Source organism: Caloenas nicobarica, chromosome 14 (assembly GCF_036013445.1).
Source record: "Caloenas nicobarica isolate bCalNic1 chromosome 14, bCalNic1.hap1, whole genome shotgun sequence".
NCBI classification, from domain to species: domain Eukaryota; kingdom Metazoa; phylum Chordata; class Aves; order Columbiformes; family Columbidae; genus Caloenas; species Caloenas nicobarica.
The window spans coordinates 14388838-14407654 of NC_088258.1; the positions used below are offsets into that span (position 1 = coordinate 14388838).

At 40.3% G+C, this 18817-nt stretch overlaps 1 protein-coding gene across 1 annotated transcript in view; it reads right to left on the reverse strand.

Annotated features, from left to right (window-relative positions):
* Positions 1-18817, reverse strand: part of GRIN2A (glutamate ionotropic receptor NMDA type subunit 2A) — a 173372-nt gene that overhangs the window by 47270 nt on the left and 107285 nt on the right. Inside the window, exons 4-5 of the mRNA XM_065644678.1 lie at positions 13769-13883; positions 1036-1241 (exon numbers count right to left, since the gene is read on the reverse strand). Coding sequence (XP_065500750.1) covers positions 1036-1241; positions 13769-13883 — 321 coding nt within the window. The remainder of the gene's footprint in view (positions 1-1035; positions 1242-13768; positions 13884-18817) is intronic.

An 18817-nucleotide genomic window follows, 5' to 3' on the forward strand; every position in this document is an offset into this window, starting at 1 on the left:
AGAGCTCCCACATGTAAGCTGTGGAAAGGCGCAACAGTTCACCGTAATGACAATGGATGCTGCACCTTCTTCTGCACTCAGAGAAGGTGAATTCCAGGTCACCTTGGAGTACAAAGACGAAGACTTTCCCTTTATGTTTTTCTGAAATGCTCATTTCATGAGCTCTAGAATTTTCCAGTATAATATTTTATAGGCTTTGAAGGACTTAGAAATCAAACAAAAAATAGTTTAGAACTCGACTAAGTACAGCTATGTTAAAAAAACCCCAGTTTATCTGGACTTATGAAGTATGTGCACTAGCATTCAGCAGCCTCTGGAAATCTTCAGAAACATGCATTATATCCCCTAACATCTGCTCAGTAAAAAAAATTTGTTATTATTATACTCAGTTCATAAATACGTAGACTGAAGCACAGAACAGGTGAAACAATGCTGATAAATGCACAATGAGAAATTTTGCACTGATTTCTAATGACTACTTCAAAGTTATAGAGCAATCAAAGCAGGGGACTTTTCTCTAGACAATATGTCACGTTGGTATTGTATACTGGAGTAGTTTATCCTGTACCAAACTTCAGCCTAAACATACTTTTTCAATAGGAAACATTCTGAAATAGTTAAAGACCAATTAAAATGGGCATATTTCATCATAACCAGAAACAATTCAAAGAGGACTCATTGAAACAATCCAACGTTAGAACACAATCTTCTTTCTTGTGACTGGAAGGGCTAATTCTAGTTGACTTTCAATTTACTATAAACTTACTGTCTTGTTAATTCAATGTGACTTACCTGAACCATTTATAACCAGAAACTTTCAACTTATTAAAAAGGAAGATGTGCAAACAAGAGCACACTGAGTGGGACAGGGAAAGAGAAAGAGGAATTGAAATAGGGAAAAGGAAATATGGATAGCAAGAGAAAAAGAACAGCAAAGTATCGGAAAGCAATTATAAGAAGCAAGGGAAAGATTTAATGAGAAAATAGAATATATTTTGCACTCAAAAAAAAGAGGAAAGCGGTGTATTTACTTACTTAATTCTGACGAATTTACGACATGGCACGGTGTTTTTTTGGCAGCTTTCCATCAAAGGGTCCACATCCTCAACGATGACAAAGGGAGCCTCCTCCAGGGTGACAATACTCAGGTGGTTATCGTCAGGGTCGCTGTCGGCAAAAGAGCTGTACCTCGGCCAGACAGAGTACTTCAGGCTCAGGGAGTTGTTCTCCCACTTCCCCACCTGAAACGCCAAGACACGCAGGCTGCTGAGATAATAGCCGCTTGCTGGTTTTGACAAACAAGATCTAATATTACATGTGCTGGGATTCCATGTACCTACAGGAAATTACATTGGCAAGACAGCTGTCTCGGGTTTTTGTTATCAAAATTACTTTACAACTTCTTAGTAATTGCACGAAGTGAGAAGATGCAATGTGGTAAAAACAAATAAAGTCACGTTATTTTAAGAGAAAAGAGCTTTCCAAAGACTAGGTGACATCAGTTAACACTATCTATCACCTGGCGATAGCTGCACTGAAATTTGACATGTATCATGTCCGTTTGAGACAGAACAGCAAGCGGATACTCCATTTGTAATGAGGATCAATGTGCAGTAATAAGAAACCAGTTCTCAAAAAAAGAAAAAAAAAATCTAATCCACCCATACAAATACACATCAGACCAATAACCAAAGTATCATAATATCATTTCTGTATCTTTTCAAAAGAGAAGACTCTTCTATTCTTATTGTTTGTATGGTCATCGTGAAACCCTTTACCCAGGGTTCCATCTCAGCCGAACCAGGCTAAGCCGCATTTCTAATAAACACAGGCTCAATTGTGCATGATTTAGTTCTTATTAGAAATAATGCATTTTATTCCACTTTAGTTAATGCCAACTGGTGGGGATGTTTAAGCAAGAATATCCCACTTTACATTAAAATTGTCCATTTATTTACTGTTCTAAATTATCCCTTCTAAATTAACCTACTCCTCTTTCCACTTTCAGAACACCAGAAAGGGGCACATGATTTGAATATTTTGAAAACCCTAGCGTTTTCTTCCTCAGGTTGTTTTGAACTACTTTGTATCCATAAGTCTAACGGCAAAGTTAGACAGTATTGCCATGAACCATATGTTGACCTAAAGAAAATGGGAAGAGCAACAGTAACTCCAAAGTGTCAGAAAATATTTAACATTCAAACTTGTTTTCACATGGACCAAAAGATGTGCCATATCCAAATACAAAGCCTCTTGTCGTCAACAACTGTGACCACTTTAGAATGAACCAGTTCATTGCATGCTGAAGCAACATTGTTGGTCAAGAAACCAGTTTCTGGCATAGCGCTATTTGTAGTTACTTTTGCTTTCTCTGAGAGACTGCAAATAATAAGATGTAGACATTAACACCTCGTGAATACATTTAACTTTCCATTTAGCTATAGCGTTATTCAGCATGATTGTAGATAAGGGTAGCAGCAAACAATCATTGGAGCTTAAAGAATATTTTAAAAATAAGTACCAAGGCCTCGTATTTGTTCTGAAACTGTTTTAATTTCAGGGAATACTGTTTAATTTAATCTGTTTTATCTGAGTAGCAATGACGCATAGTATAAATGAGCTAGCACTCCACAATTTTATAACCTGATGCTTTTTAATAATTCTTTGGTTGCTTAAGCTCAACAAATTATAACATAATCATGAAACTGCTAAAATATTTGTTTTGCAAGGAAAATGGTGGGACTGAACAGTACAATGAGATACTCAGGTCCTAAAAGAATAAAACTGTAAAAAAAAAAAATTGTCCGCTATCTTCTGTCTTCTAAAGACTTTAAAATTAATCACAAATTTCCCAAAGAACATTATTTATATCCATTCCTATCTAGGCAGGCACACGAGCACATGCCCTTTGCAGTTCCCTTTCCATACTGTTTGTAAGTCAAGATGTTTTGCTGAACTTCAATGACAGAGACAGAAATGTCAATTCCCAGGGCAGTGCTTGATTCACCATCCCTGAAGGTGTTTAAAAGACATACAGATGAGGCTTTTAGGGACATGGTTTAGTGCCAGAGTTGGGTTATGGTTGGACTCGATCTTAAGGGTCTCTTCCAACCAAAATGATTCTATACATTTCAATTAGGAAATTCAAAATATCTCAAGGGAATTAGGAATTCACACCTAAATCGATGGGAATCTGGCACAGGATTTATACTATGTACAGTCCTAGTATGAAATTTAACCAAAACACAACACGTGAAGCCTTTGTGAGAAAAGCACAGGGAAACAAATCTAAGTCCGTGTGAGACAGATATTCTGGTATATGATCGCGTCCACAGCAGCGCCTGTGCTGGATTACATCTGCTCGCGATGGGTCTTAGGGGCATCGCAACTTCTCTGTCTACCACTGCAGTTCCAGGGTGTCACGGGGACTTCACCTGGGCTTTCTGTGGTGCATAAATCACATCTCCCCTGCAGGTCACCCCTGCTACCATCGGTGTCACGAGTAACCCACAGTGACAGAAAGCGCAATGAAAAAAAAAGTACGAGAAAAAGGTATCAATGTCACGAAGAATGGGGGGAAAGCAAAAGGCAGAAAAGCTCCGAAAATCCTCCCTAGTGGGTAAGAACGGCAAATGAGGAAAGGCAGTCATTAGCAAGAGCCTGTAGGTCAACTTGGTTTTTGGGGAAAGTGTTTCTGTCTGATTTGTTTGTTCTATCTAATAAATGCTTAGCTCAGGATTGGATTTGCTCTGTTGCTGATGCTGGACTCACAAGTGAACAGTTTCCATGTTTATTTGGTATTTTGATTTTAAAGTAGCTGTACTGTTGAAGATTACATGTTACACTTCCATCATTCTGCTAGAGTTTTGAATGGTCAAAACACTTTTAAAATTTTCATTTATTTTAAGTGTAGGGTAAGAATTTAGTTTTATACAATTAAAGTACATAGTCAAAATATGGGAGAATTTTTATATTTGTATTTGCCTTTTAGCTTGTGTAGAACTACTTATATAATTGTTATTAAGAATATTAATGGTATTAATTATTTATACTATGTTTTGCATCTTCATATATTATTTAGTTCTTTCAAGATCATTGTACAACTGATAGTCTCCCTTTTTTACAGAGTGATGGTTGAAATGACACAGAAAAGCTGTAGAATAAGCAAAACTAAAACATGAGCAGGTTCCTGTCATAATAAAGAGAATTCATGAAATTGCATCCATATGTAGGTGTCCTGCAGGATCAGCATTTATGTCACTTATGGAAGTCAAATCTAGTATTAGATCCAGTCAATATCTGTTTTGAATGTCTTTACAACCTTCAAAGGTTTAGGGGAAAACCAAACCACAGGTTATAACAACTACACATGCTCATCGTATTTCTGAACACTATATAGAGGTCTGCTTATAAAGTGTAAGAATTTGTGTGCAATCCCAAATGTTAAGTCCTCATTCAACACCAACTGTTAAAGTGGCTCACCTATGACAACAAAGCAAAATAGATATCCGAGTTTAAAAAAAGCACGTCAAGTCCTGTTTTCACCTGTGAAGGTCATTAGAAGTGCTGCAGAATATGGAAAAGTTCATATGTAAAATACAAAAAGTCAAATATGAAAAGTTCAGTTGCTGCTCTCAGTAGGAGACAACAGTGATATTTGAATGAACCACTTTACAGTGAAATAGTTTAACCACCTGAACATTTTCAAAATTCACTTGCCTCCAGTGTTTGGCAGCACTCATTTGCAATGTGCTGCTTCATGGTCGTTACAGCTAATGATCAAATGAACTAAACGTGGCATCCTCTGCCCAACTCCAAGCATCTGGATTTGAGGTAGAAGGGGTCTATGTTTAAATTAGCATGCTTACCTGCTAACATGAGTATCCCTGATACAGATATTCTTTATTGAACATTTTTAAGTTAATGACAAATGATTTGTCCACTAGAACACATTAATTTGCACTACAAACCTCCAGTACAGAACAGTAATTATACATACTCTTAGCAGAGACCAGAAAACATTTTCACAGCCAGTCTGTCACAGACTAACAGGTCCACAAAAATAAAATAGTGGTGAACTCACATGTAGCACAGAAACGGAGTGCCTTTACTGCAGAAATGTCACCACCGCAGTGAAGAACGAGCATCTTACTCTTTCCCTTCACAGCCTAAACCTTGCTGCTTGTCCTGGGTCAATCTCAAGGGAACTCTTTGCCATTCATCAGCTTTTTCTTATCTCCTCAGTCTCCAAGCCATCACATTGGAAAAGGGTAGCCAGAGGACAACAGGGAGTTAAAATACTGCAGCCTGCCAGGTTGTCAAAATTATATTTTGATAGGGTGGGAGATGGGTAGAATAGAACTTTTCACAGAATCCCAGAGTGTCAGGGATTGGAGGGGACGTCAAAAGCTCATCCAGTGCAACCCCCCCTGCCGGAGCAGGAACACCCAGATGAGGTTACACAGAAGGTGTCCAGGCGGGTTGGAATGTCTGCAGAGAAGGAGACTCCACAGCCTCCCTGGGCAGCCTGGGCCAGGCTCTGGCACCCTCACCGGGAAGAAGTTTCTTCTCATCTTTAAGTGGAACCTCCTGTGTTCCAGTTTGCACCCATTGCCCCTTGTCCTATCATGGTTGTCACCCAGAAGAGCCTGGCTCCATCCTCCTGACACTCCCCCTTTCCATATTGATCCCCATGAATGAGGTCACCCCTCAGGCTCCTCTTCTCCAGCTCCAGAGCCCCAGCTCCTCAGCCTTTCCTCACACGGGAGATGCTCCGCTCCCTTCAGCACCTTCGTGGCTGCGCTGGACTCTCTCCAGCAGTTCCCTGTCCTGCTGGAACTGAGGGGCCCAGAACTGGACACAATATTCCAGATGCCATCTCACTAATTTCCATTGTCCTAATTTCTTGAAAGAAGACAGTTCAAAAAGTGGGATTTTTACTGTTCAAAACATAAAAAGACCATCTGAAATAGCTTGTAAACAGAAATAAAGATGTTTTAATAAAGACACTGCACTTATAGTTCTGGACTTGCTATTTAGAAATACATGCTAATTTATCAGAACGTGTAGAGATAGATTTGAGGTGAAAGAATTTCAGCTACTCCAATCTAGCATTTGGTTTGGTTTACTGATTCATAGCATGCGAAGTTTCAACTTGTTTTCTCAGAAACAGAATGGAAACATTTTTAATATTTCAGAACTTTGTGTTGGTCAGCATCATCATTTCTGCTGGCTCCTGGAAGCCCGACTGCTGCCCCGGCGAGCTCGGCTGAAAGCACAGCTCATTCACAGGATGCAGCCGGAGACATGTTCCAACTGCAGCAGCAAGAACCTCACCTATTTGAAAAAATAAAACACTTATACTTGGTGTAGCCAGTCCCTAATGACAGGAAATTTAGCTGTAGATGAATCAGGGCAGTTTGCTCAGGTTTACCTGCATCCCTTTCCTCACCTATTCCTTTCCTCTCTTCTGGGAGATGAAGACTGTTTAAGATCCCCATCAATCCCCATTTCGGTGTAACATGAAGTCAACTTCACCTGCAACCATTTGCTGTTTCCAAATCTCACGTGCTGAGGAATCATTTCATTAGGACCTCAAGGCACATGTAGAACATGGGAAAAATATAGCTATTCTTATAAAATGTGTTCTGTAAAATCTGTTTTTCATTTTGGTAACACAACTTTTTCAGGATGTTTACCATTTAACAGCTTTAAACGAAGTACAGCAGGAATGTTTGGACTTTTGGACTGTGCAACCTGAAAGATGAAACTACTGAATAGTTCAAAGACAGGTCTAAAAATGTGATTTATGCTCCAATCTTAAACCCACTTAACTGCATTTAGTTATAGTTTATAGCAAGTCAAGCAATGGAGAAGAGAATAGCATGCTTAGAGTGCAAAGAACACAAAAGTGTGTCTAGTAAGAGAGCTCTCCTGCTTAGACCTCCTAAGAATCCAATTAATATTACTACAGAAATTAAAAGTGATAATGATCTTATTCTCAGTAGATACAGTGGAATATCTGTGTTGCTAGATTTGAAAGTGAAGGGGGGAGATACAACTGCATTAAGAAAGATTTTGAAGTAATAAGCACAGTAGTGTGTATTTGTAAAACAAACATTTAAAAAAATAAAATTCAAGCTGAGGATAATGCTCAAAAAATGCAGACATGCTCCATTACAGAACTGTCAAAAATAGCATGCTAATGCTTTTACTTTGTGTGGAAATGCCACAAAATATCCAGAGATTTATGACAAATTTGTGTCATTCCTAGTTAGACTGATAATGATGTGGCTTCGATCCCAGAGAAATACAGAAGATGGCATTCACTTGAAAAAGGGCAATAGAATCGTTTTGGGGAAAGATCCCAGCCCAAATGATTTATGGCCAGAAGACTGGGACTCCCATAAAAAATACAGTTTCAATAGTGAATCAAACCCCTAATTCGCTATTATAGGTGCAAACCAGCTTCAAGCACAGACTCGCAATGGTACATATGCCATTGTATTTCTTCCAGACTTGTACATTCTTTCCTATTTTCTCCATCTTCATTTGCAGTCCCTTTGGTTTCATCTCTACAGGACACACGAAGAAAAGTAAAAACTGGCTGAGAGCAGGGAAGAGCTTGTTTGATGTCAGACTGAATCAGCAATCACAGCATCCTCACCTCATCCCCCGCATCGTACAGACTCTCTGGATTACACACAGGTTTGACCGCCTCATGCATCGCTATTTATTTTTTGAAGATTGCTATTTATTTTTTGAAGTATTTGGTGTGGTTCTGTGTAACAGCTACGTAAATACAAGAAGCCTGAGACAGAAAGGCACCTTGCAAAGTTATGTATTGCTGTACCTCACAGTCACCTCTCCCGCTGCACCCTAGAGCAGTCTCTAAATAATACGAGGATGACTGACATAATCCTAATCACACACCCTCACGGAGACCAGCAAAAAGAGCAAGGCCAGCTCCTGAGGAGAGAGAGAAAAGAGCAGAGTATGTTCTCCCTCGTGTGCCAATGCTGGCGCAAACAGAAAGTCTGTCACACCAGCATCTCGCACAGAAAACAAACAAATAACTGCAGCCTATCGGCCTCTTCCCAGCAGATCGGAACTGTACGCAATACACAGTCATCATCCCTTTGTAAAAAATACGTTACATGACAACAGGGATACTAAATGCACTCCCAGGACTACCCGACTAAACCTTTGAAAAGAGAAACATTTTCAGGGATGTTCTTTCTACGTGAAACACATACACATATTGCAGACATACTTCTTCAGCTGTCTCAGTTTTGTGAATAAAATAATGCTGAGCAAATGCTAAATCTAATTCATCTTGCTTTATAGAAAAACTCTCTATTACTTCTATTCCCACTTACAAGGAAGAACCACTCTGACAAGTTTTAAGTCAATAACTAGAAAGCATAAATTGAGTTTGTCGGGGTAGCAATAACAAGCAGCTGCAGAACAAAGCACAAGAGCAAAATCATTCCTCCAAAACTGCATCTGTCACACACCTTCTGCTGCATCCCTTCGTGTTGCTGCATGGTTCTGAAGGTCCACGCTCCACAATGACAGTCTAAATTTAAATGACAAAACACGAGGCGAGCACTTTCATGTCTTATTAATAGGGAGCGGTGGTTTACAGTCCTGGGTGGTTTGAAGGCGTCCATTTAAAGACTTTGAAGTTTTCAAAATTCGCTGCAGAATCTCAGATGGGGTTTGCAAATGTGTGGCCTCCCCCTTGCGGGCAGGAGGGACCAGCAAGCAGCAGGGCCCAAAGGAAAACCAGCACCCGGGGTGATCACAAACACTCCGGGGAGGAAGAAAAAGCTGCCACCTCCTGCAGCTTCATTTTTCAATATAGAATCAGTAATTAGCACTCACCAGATCCTCGGTGGATGGTAGAGTTTTGGCACTGGGAAGTGGTCCAAATAACTCTATGTAGCACAAGAGTTCAGACTCACGCCTAAGAAGACATTTTATAGGTTGATTATGTCATAAGAAAGGAAGAGCTCAACAAATCGACAGCCTCCTCCGCCACCTCCTAGTAAGGGAAAATGTTTTATCACCCTCTGCAACCAGTGAAGATCTTTCAGCCCTCTAGAAATGTGCAGACGGCCATACCTTCACCTCCAAAGAGGAACAGCTGCCCTGAAAGTCTTCCTGCTTTTTAATTCCTCTCTAATATTAGCTGTAAAGAACAGGAGCAGAGCACAACTCGCCGCCGGTTCCCATGGGAGCTGCGATTCCTTCACAGGAGCAGAGAGGAGGGAACCATCCTCCTTGGGAATCAGGGATTTAAGAAATGCTGAATAATAATCGGTGCAATTCAAACAATTCAGTACAGTAAAGGTCAAAGGAAAGACCTTCAGGCTGAGTTAAAGCTCACTGATACAGAACCAATATGCAATTTTCACTCAACAGTAAGCACATATTTACAGGAAGACCAACTAAGCAAGAAGGATGGAACAAAGAACATGATAACCTAAGACATGGCAAGAGCATCTTGTTTGCGCTATGGGCAAAGATAACATATCACATTAAGCCACAGAGCTATTTACAAAAGACGTACCAGCAAACGGATGATTAGATCATGCAATTTCATACTGTTCTAGTTAAAATATATGCATTTCTTCACAACTTTTAGGGAATGTCTATCATAGGCACCAGGATCTTTCAGCTGTCATGACCCCCACCCAGAAATCAATTGAGATTTCACAAGAAACTACCCTGTGCCATCTCAGTGATCTTTTATTATCACGATACTCTTACAAAACGCTCTGTCAGAAATCTGATTGAGTGTTAGGTTTTTCAATTCTTGTCCAGGGAACTTTCAGCCACAGCATTAGATAGGACAGCTGCCCCTCCTGGGCTCCGTGATGGTGGATGTTCGTAGCCAGATGGAGCTCTCTGTGCAGACCTTGGTTCATTTATTCCAGACAGGAGTCGCACACCCTCTGCTCACTCGTTCCTGCTTACATACAAATGTGTACAACCTAACACAGAGCTTGTCAATCTGGCATATGCTAGTTAATCAGCACAAAATCAAGTTCTATGTTAAATCCTGCATTAATAGGAAGTTAAAGACGATTGGTTGCATTTAGAATAAACCTGGATGTAAGTAACGGTTCTTGCAGTGGCATTTAACCACCAGTTGTGCCACATAGTACCTCTTACTCTTGCTTCTTGTAAAATTCATTGACTACAAAAATGTAGGACTTTTCTATCTCACAAATTCTCCCAGAATACTGACCACCATGGTAATTTTGTCTGTACATATCTGGAACCACCAGTAAAAGATTTTTTTTACCCTGGAACTCATCTTTACACATGGAATACACTTGTCTTTAAATGCAACACTGTCCTCCCTACCTTACTTAACACACACAATAGGCACAGCTAATTAAACCGCCTAATTTTCCACTGCTAATTATATTCTAGTATATGATTTTAATATTGGATCGATTGGGTTTATTTCCACATTAAAAGTTGCAGCTGGTTCTGCTGGAGCTCTGCAGGTTTTTCAGCGCCAGCACCGTGCTCCTGCAGCGCTTTGGTGATATTTGGGCAACACCATTAACTCTGGCAAATTTATCAAGTTTCACTGAAACACGCACATTAAGCTTGTCTTCCTAAAATCAGAGAAGAGCAGCCCCTTTGCCTGTCAAGATTACCAGCAAGAACACGAATGTTGGTGCCAGAAGTTTGAGTAGCTGCTTCAGGATCTGTCAAAATATCTTGCTGGATGCCTGCTGAATGTGCCCAAAAGTGATTTTCAGTCTTCAAACTATTACCACCCAACTGGCTTCTTTCAGCATCTGATACGGGACAAATCCCTCAGTCAACCCCATTATGTGAAGTTACCATTTCAAAGTTTTGATCCTGAGCCATTTGTAAAGGGAAATGAACTTATTTTCCTAGGGGTAAGATGAATGCTCTTCAACTATGGTTGAATGGATTTTCTGTAACCTCAAGCCTCAAGTCAAGTATATCAATTTTGAGACCAAAGAAAAATTGTAAAAGCAGATTATTATATTAAACCCAAGGAAAATTGAGTTTTAATATTAAATCTTGTATTTTCAGCAGAATATTGGGTAAAAAAAATCTTCACATAAAACACAATTATTCTTTCTTACATAAATAATAAAGTAGCTACTCGCGATATCTGTGTACATTAGCTACATTACAAGGATTAGCAGGCTGTTGCATCATCACTTTTTCACGAGTAAATTACTCAGATTCTAGTACTTGATATTTTCCATATATGACTGAGGATATTTAATAAGACTTTAGGTAAACAATTCCGTGATACTTGTTCCAGTAATGTAATTGGAAGTAAAAGCAGGTGCCTGTCTGGAAACTCAAAGCAGGAAATGTTAGTGTCAGATGAGTAACTTTGACAGTGCTGAAACTGAGCAAAACAGTGCAGAGAGAAAGTACCAAAGTGAAAGATATTGGCTAAGAGATTTGGGGTGAGAAATGTAACTTGGAAAGAATGTTGAGACGGCACTAGAGAGATGTTAAAATAAACCATGGGGTGGGCAAGGTTCTTCTCATGTCCCTAAGCCAGATGAACTGCCCTATTAGTATTATTACTATCATCATCATTATTATAATAATTATTATTATTATCATCATTATTATCATTACATCCCAGGCCAGGCTGGATGGGGCTCTGAGCAACCTGAGCTGGGTGAAGATGTCCCTGCTCATGGCAGGGGTTGGACTGGATGAGCTTTGGAGGTCCCTTCAACCCAAACTATTTGTGATTATTTCTGAAGTGCACAATGATTCTCTGCTGATATAAACGTGGCTGCTCCAAAATAGCCAAGAGCTACATCCAGCTTGCCAGGCTAATTGATTACTCAGTTTGTCTTTATCCACAGAGGCAGGGATCAGCTTGTGGTCAGAAGAGCAATTCTGGTGGTGACAGCCCATTCTTGGCCGCCTTTCCCTCCTCCCCTCTGACATAATTAAACCTGGCCCCTTTCCCACAGCCCTGTGATGGAGCAGCAGACACAAGGCTGGAGCTGGTGCAGGCTGGCTCCACCAAACTCCTCTGGCCGCCTACCAGAAGGGCTCTGAGGCAAATGGGAAGCTACAAGCAGATGCATAAACATTTTGGGGGGGGGCAGGAGCCTCCCTTCGGTCACTCTTTTTCCTCCTAGAAGCCCCTCAGACACAGCAATGAGCAGGGGGGGTGTTCACCAGACAGAAAGCTGTGCACACACTGTTATTTCTTGGAAACAATGTTGGTTCATGTATCCAGCGTTTCTTTGCTGCTGTTAGCTTATTTTTCAAAAAATTACACCAATCTCCCCTGGTCCTTTGAACAATCTCTTTCAAGGTACAAAATGTAGCAAATTATTACACCATAAGCATTGTTGGCTGCCTCTCTAACTATTTTCTCCCCTTGGTGTCTCATGCTAATATTCCCCATGTATTATATTTTTTCCAGAACATGATATATGAGATGCAGACTGTTGAGGAATTTTAAAACAAGGTAAGAAATTTTCATAATGGTTACTGAGCAAAAGATTCCTCTAAAGATTCAGATTGACACATTTAGATAGGATTAAATTTAACCAGAGAACTAAATTTGCATCAAATGAACATCACAAAGTACATAGTATTATCTAGGACTACTCTCTACGTTTTTCCATGGCTAGTATATTTACTGAGATGTCCTTCAGTAATTCTTATTTTGTCATTATTATTCAACATCATCAAGAGCCTTGCAGTCTTACAAGCTGGAGTTGTAAGTTGATTTTGTGGGATCCTAAAACTACAAGAAAAAGAGTTCATAGGTTTCAGCAGCAATTTATATAATGTAAGATCATGCCTTAGGATATTAAAATAAAACTGGTGGATGATACAGATGTATTTTTTCCTACCGTCTCATATTCAATACAGTTTCTAATGTCCTGTTTTTAAAACATGGGATCAGAGACAGTCTGCAAAACTCAGAGCCAGGACAGTCACAGGCCAAGGTGGGAGTTTTAAAGAAAAATCGCTCATTATAAACTTTTTCTATTATTACTTGCATGTATGATTAACCTTGATATTAAGACATAGAGGATTTTTTTAAAGTGCATAGCAGAACATAGTCTCAGTAAGATCTTGAGGACCAGCACCAAGCTATGTTTAGATTTCTAGGTCACGGCACACTGCCTCTTTATTACATATGTAAGAAAATAATATTATTTACTCTTCACAGCAACTTTTCCTTCTAGTCTATGTAGAGGTTTATGGTGATCATTAGACTACCGGGAGAACACAAGTCAAGATTCTGAAGTTCTGAGGCAAACATTATAGGGATTATCCTCCAATTCAACAATAATTTCACCATTTTAAAAGAAGTACTTTAAAATCTGTCAAAAAACAATAAAACAAGCAAATAAAAGGACTGGAGTTGTCAATATACACAAATCCATCCAAATTTAAGTAGTTAAGACATAAGTTTCTGAAGATTTTTCACTCATCCATTTTATTTTACTAAATTGTAAGAAGAAATGCAAGGCACGTTTCACAGAAATCTGAAATCCACGTGGCATATCTTCCCTGATACGTTGCTTTCCCTGTTAAAACTCCTTAGACTTACTCAGAATAAGGTAAAATTATCTTTTCTGAACTGTTGTGACAAATCTGCTACAGCAGAATATCATCACTGACACCTGTGACGTTAATCTGTCTACTTGTCATGAACGGGGTTCTACCAAGTCTCTCCCACGGCTCCTCCCGTCGCTGCCCCCGCGGCTCCGCTCACCTTTTCCCACTCGCGGTCGTTGTTCAGCACGATCACCACCAGCCTGGGATGTGCCTGGTAACCATCTGCCGTGAAGGACAAATCTCTGCCTTCCCAAGTCACGTTCATCATAAACCTAGAAGGCAAGGATAACAAGTTCAGTGAAAAATTAATGAGCTGCCCTGCAGTTAATGAGCAAGCTGGCTCGGTCACCAGAACCACTGATGAAATACATGCCCCAAATCCCGGGAACATGGTGAAAAGACGACGCTTGCAGCATGGGGAGTCTTGAGCATTTCATAGAATCATTTTGGTTGGAAGAGACCCTCAGGATCAGCAAGTCCAACCATAACCCAACTCTAGCACTAATCCATGTCCCTAAGAACCTCGTCTAAACGCCTTTTGAACCTCTCCAGGGATGGTGACTCCACCACTACCCTGGGCAGCCTGTTCCAATGCCTGACAGCCCTTTCCATGAAGAATTTTTTCCCGATATCCAATTTAAACCTCCCCTGGTGCAACTTGAGGCCATTTCTTCTTGTCCTGTCGCTTGTTCCTTGGGTTCCTGGGGAGCAGAGCCCGACCCCCCTGGCTCCAAGCTCCTTTCAGGCAGTTCAGAGATCAGAAGGTCTCCCCTCAGCTCCTGTTCTCCAGCTGAACCCCCAGCTCCCTCAGCCGTTCCCATCACACTTGTGCTCCAGCCCCTCACCAGCCTCGTCGCCTCCTCTGCACTCTCTCCAGTATTTCAATGTCCTGAAATTTCTGTGAAATTTCAATGTCTAGTATTTCAGTGGCCGGGATTCCAGCCATCTAACAAACTTGACTTTCCTCAAAAATCATTTTCTCTCAAAATTTTCCACAGATTTATAACATAAATCCATATTTATATTTGCTCCAGTACCACATAGCTTCAGTGTTTCTTAGTGAGAACAGATTGCTTCCACTGCTCCAGGGTCAGAAAGAGCAATGAGAAATTGCAGTTTTTATTTAAAGCACAAATACAGGGAACTTACTGCCAAGAGTGAACTACCGTGGCACACAGGTCAAGATCCCCGGACTGCGATATTGCAAAAATCTATCATTTTATACATTATCTGAGAGTGCCTCACCAAAGAAAATCATGCACGAAAGGGAAAAGAGCAAAGGGCTGGTATTGGCATTGGTGTTCTTTGGGCATGCTGAAGAAAATCACAACTCCAGACCGTCAACGTGGCCTGACAGGAGAGGGAAAACTGCAATGCGGAATCTTGGAGATCTCATGGTGCCTCCAGAAGATAATGTGCTCTCCACCCCATCTGCATGTTCTGAAGTGGATTGCATTGAATTGCACTGAATTCTCCATGCATTTCATCGAAAGAAATTCAATTCAAGCTTTCACCCAGGTGCTCTCCTTCTGGAATTCAACTCAACACCAATGTCATTTACCTCTCAGACAGGTGTGTTCTGAAGGGTGTTAAAGTTACTCTAACTGTTCTTCATACATTGCTCTGTGATATTTTACCCACGAGAAGCTAATACCAGTTTACATGTGATTTTTGTTTCATTTTTTGGTTTTTGTAGCAATAGTAGTAGTGCTTCTTTAGCTCCACGTTCAAAGGAGAAGGCTTCGCACTGACTAAGCCACCTGAAAATCCCAACAGCAGAACCACACTAAAGTATACACACCCAAAAGAAACAATGGCATTGTATCATAACAGTTAATAATTAAATGTGCAGTACCCTGAACAGATATATTAACATCACTGAGCACCGGTGTGACAGCAGTTTGTAAAGTCACCCATCGTAATAACTCATATTTTGTGACAGACTTTCGGCGTGAAAATTTTCCCCTTGGCAGAACTTTGCTTTTCAGTTGAACTAATTTCCCGTATATTACATTCATCCAGCACTGAAAGAGCTTGCTTGGGAATAAAAACCTTGTTTGCCACCGTGAGAGCAAGTGACAAACCACCAGACAGAATTTGCCTGCGCATACTTGAAAGAAAACAGCACAACGCTTGCTCACTGCTGGAAATCAAACGCACGGTGACCCGAGGAATAAAATGCCCAGGACTTGAGTTGTACCCTTCTCTTATGTAGTTTGGTAAAATCACTACCTCAGATTTCAACCACTTGGCATATTTTCGGACTAATGTGCAAAGGCCCCAGCCCAGAAGCAAGTCAAGGGCCACACAAGGAGCAGGGCTGGAGCTGCACTAACGCTCGAGTGCTCCAAAAAGCAAGATGAACCACAAATCTAAACTGAAAAACTGAACTCAGCGAATAATTTTAAACTGTGTGAATTCACCAGCCATTTAGTAGTGAAACACATTTTGCAAGTTAAAATAAAAAAAGTCCCTAATGTGCAAAAGTCTCTTAAACTGGTATTGTCTGAGTTGTGGACAAAGGTACCAGGGAGTGACACAGACTGAGCTACCCCAGTTTCTCAAATTGCGGCAGCAAAAAAGAACTTCAAAGAGAGTAGTGTTTCCCCAAGTACATTCTTCTGTACAAAATTCATCAACTGCCTGTGTTCTTCAGAAACCAACACCTACAAATACACGTTCCTTTTTGAATTGTCCTTTTTCCTCCACAGAGGACAGAAGTCCTCCTCTGCTTTTACTGGCCAAGATCCTAAACTGCTTGTCCCTGTGAAAAACAACCATGTGCTTCTCTGTTCTGGGTTTGGCAGAGTGAAGAAAAGGTATTTATATGATGCTATTTTTATAGAGTTTTAAGCCTAAGATTAATTCTGTGCATGATGTCTTTGTCTTCTAAATCGGTCAAATATATTTCTGAACTACTTTTGGAATTGCATATTTTTCTTCTTAAGTAAATGAGGTGCCTGATAATTTGAGCTCATTATTTTAAGGGGGCAACTCGGCATACACCTTGGATTAGTAGTTAATCTGCTTTCATATCTCATTAATGCTATAACCTTTGCAAAGGTATGATAGCAGGAGGTCCTGTGATGATGATATAACACTAAAATCTTAATTAACTTTTGCAAACTGAAGTTTGTGAGTAGGATTACCCAGGTGACATGTGTATGAAAATTGGGATTTGGGGGGCAGAAGTTAAGCTATTATCACCCTGAATCCAAACCACGTTTTTATCATGCAATGAACCAAGCCTGTACTATATATTTCAAGCATTTTTAAACAAACAATTATTTTTGGTTGTCGCCTTCCTCAAAAAAACTGAAAAAAGGAGTGTTGAAACCACAGCAGAACACTGTTCCCGTTGTATTTACAGCAAGCCTTTGAAGCACAAAGGTTACAAATTACTCTCCAAATTTCCAACTTAATTTTTATAGACTCAAAGAAATGAAAATTCCAACTCTACCCAGAAAAACAGAACACATTTGAATAAGGTGGCCTTTCCTACCCTGTAAATATTGTATCACAACTTCATTGACTCTAATTTCCAGTAACAAATGTGGGAAGACTTTACCAAAAGGATCAGACCACAATTTTTAGAAGATCTCGGTTTTTAGAAGACCATTTGCTAGGCTACAATATTGCTGAAACAGGAGTACCTTTCTAATCAGCCTTCTTATGGAAGGCAAGGACCTTCTTTGGCCATAAGGTATTTGATAAGGGATTTCCTATAAACAGCTGAAATAGCAGCAAAGCCACCAGCGCTCCTGCAGCCGAATCTCTGAGGCGTTCTACTGCTACGTTCTACAACTGCCAATGTATTTGCAAGCTATGGGATTTCTTTTGATATTTGCCATATATATGTATACACATATATGCAAGATCCACAAATGTTCCCCTAATGGATGCAAAAGTAAGAAGGTTTCCTGGATTCTGTGGTGGGCAATTTTTAAGGAGAAAAAGAAAAGAAAAGAAAACAAACCACATCAACATAAATCATAATGATCTGTGTCTCACAGAAAGATCAGTCCTAGCCCTGCCTTTATAAGCTTCTGTGAGAAAACAAGCAGTGAGAAAAGGAAAGCTCAGCGTCGCAGAGCAGAGCGATCGTGCAGCACCGAGCAGGCACGATGGGGTCCGTGGAACCTCCCCTGCGATGGAGATCGGGGATGTCCCACTCACAGCACCCCTTGCCTGCTGGATCTGCGGGGTGCCAGACAGGGAGCGCCCCCCAAACATTCCTGTCCTCAGAACGGGCGCTCTCATGTCTCCCAGAGACCCTGCAGCACCACTTTAGAAATTATTTCTCTCTTAGAGCAGCTGCACTTACTCCTGCTCACCCATTAAGAGCAGGAGCCAAGAGACTCAGTCCCTTGTTTCGCCTTTTCAGGGTAACTTTGGCCATAGGCAACAGCATCTGAACAAGTTGCTCAATCAACTGGCTGCTCCAGGGGAAAGAGAAATGGAGATTTTTGAGATTCATGGGGCTAGAAATTAGTAAAAAATATGGCACACAACCTGGAAACATCCCTCAAAAGCACCGCACAGCTGGGAGGAATCGCTGCTGTAGAGACACCATAAAACCCGTCTTCGCATTGAGGCGGTGGCACTCTGTGCCTGCTGAGGCCAGACAGGGCTACTTATGCTTGAAGAAAACTAAAACATTCTTCCAGAAAGGTGCTAGGGTCATAGCATTAAAAAGATGTCATATGTACAAAAATACTTCCACAAACGTGTAAGAATTTAGGGCATCTAGAAAAGGCATGGATGTTAAAAGCTAGCAATTGTGTGCATGTGTATACACATACCCAGGAAGTCCTTGGAGCAATGTAATAAATTAAAACTTCTTAATTAATTGATCCCTTAAAAATAAACGCATACAATGTAGTTGTGATAATTATTATACATATGACAAAAAATGCTCTCACCAAAACTAATGCAGTACAAAAACTCTCCCCTTCTCCCTTCCAAACAGTTTTGATGTTTTCTCCATTTTTCTCTATATCTTTTTGTTTGGTTGGTTATTTTTGTTTGTTGGTTTGGTTTTTTTCAATCTATCCACTGAAATACAAATGTGAAACTGTCTGTGCTAGGACCAAGTAACTGATGCCAAGGTTGAAACCTTCTTCTCCATTCATCTCTTTTCACAACATTACAGCATCTACCAATAAATACATTGCTAGAGTAGTGAGGGGGGAGACGTGTTGAATTC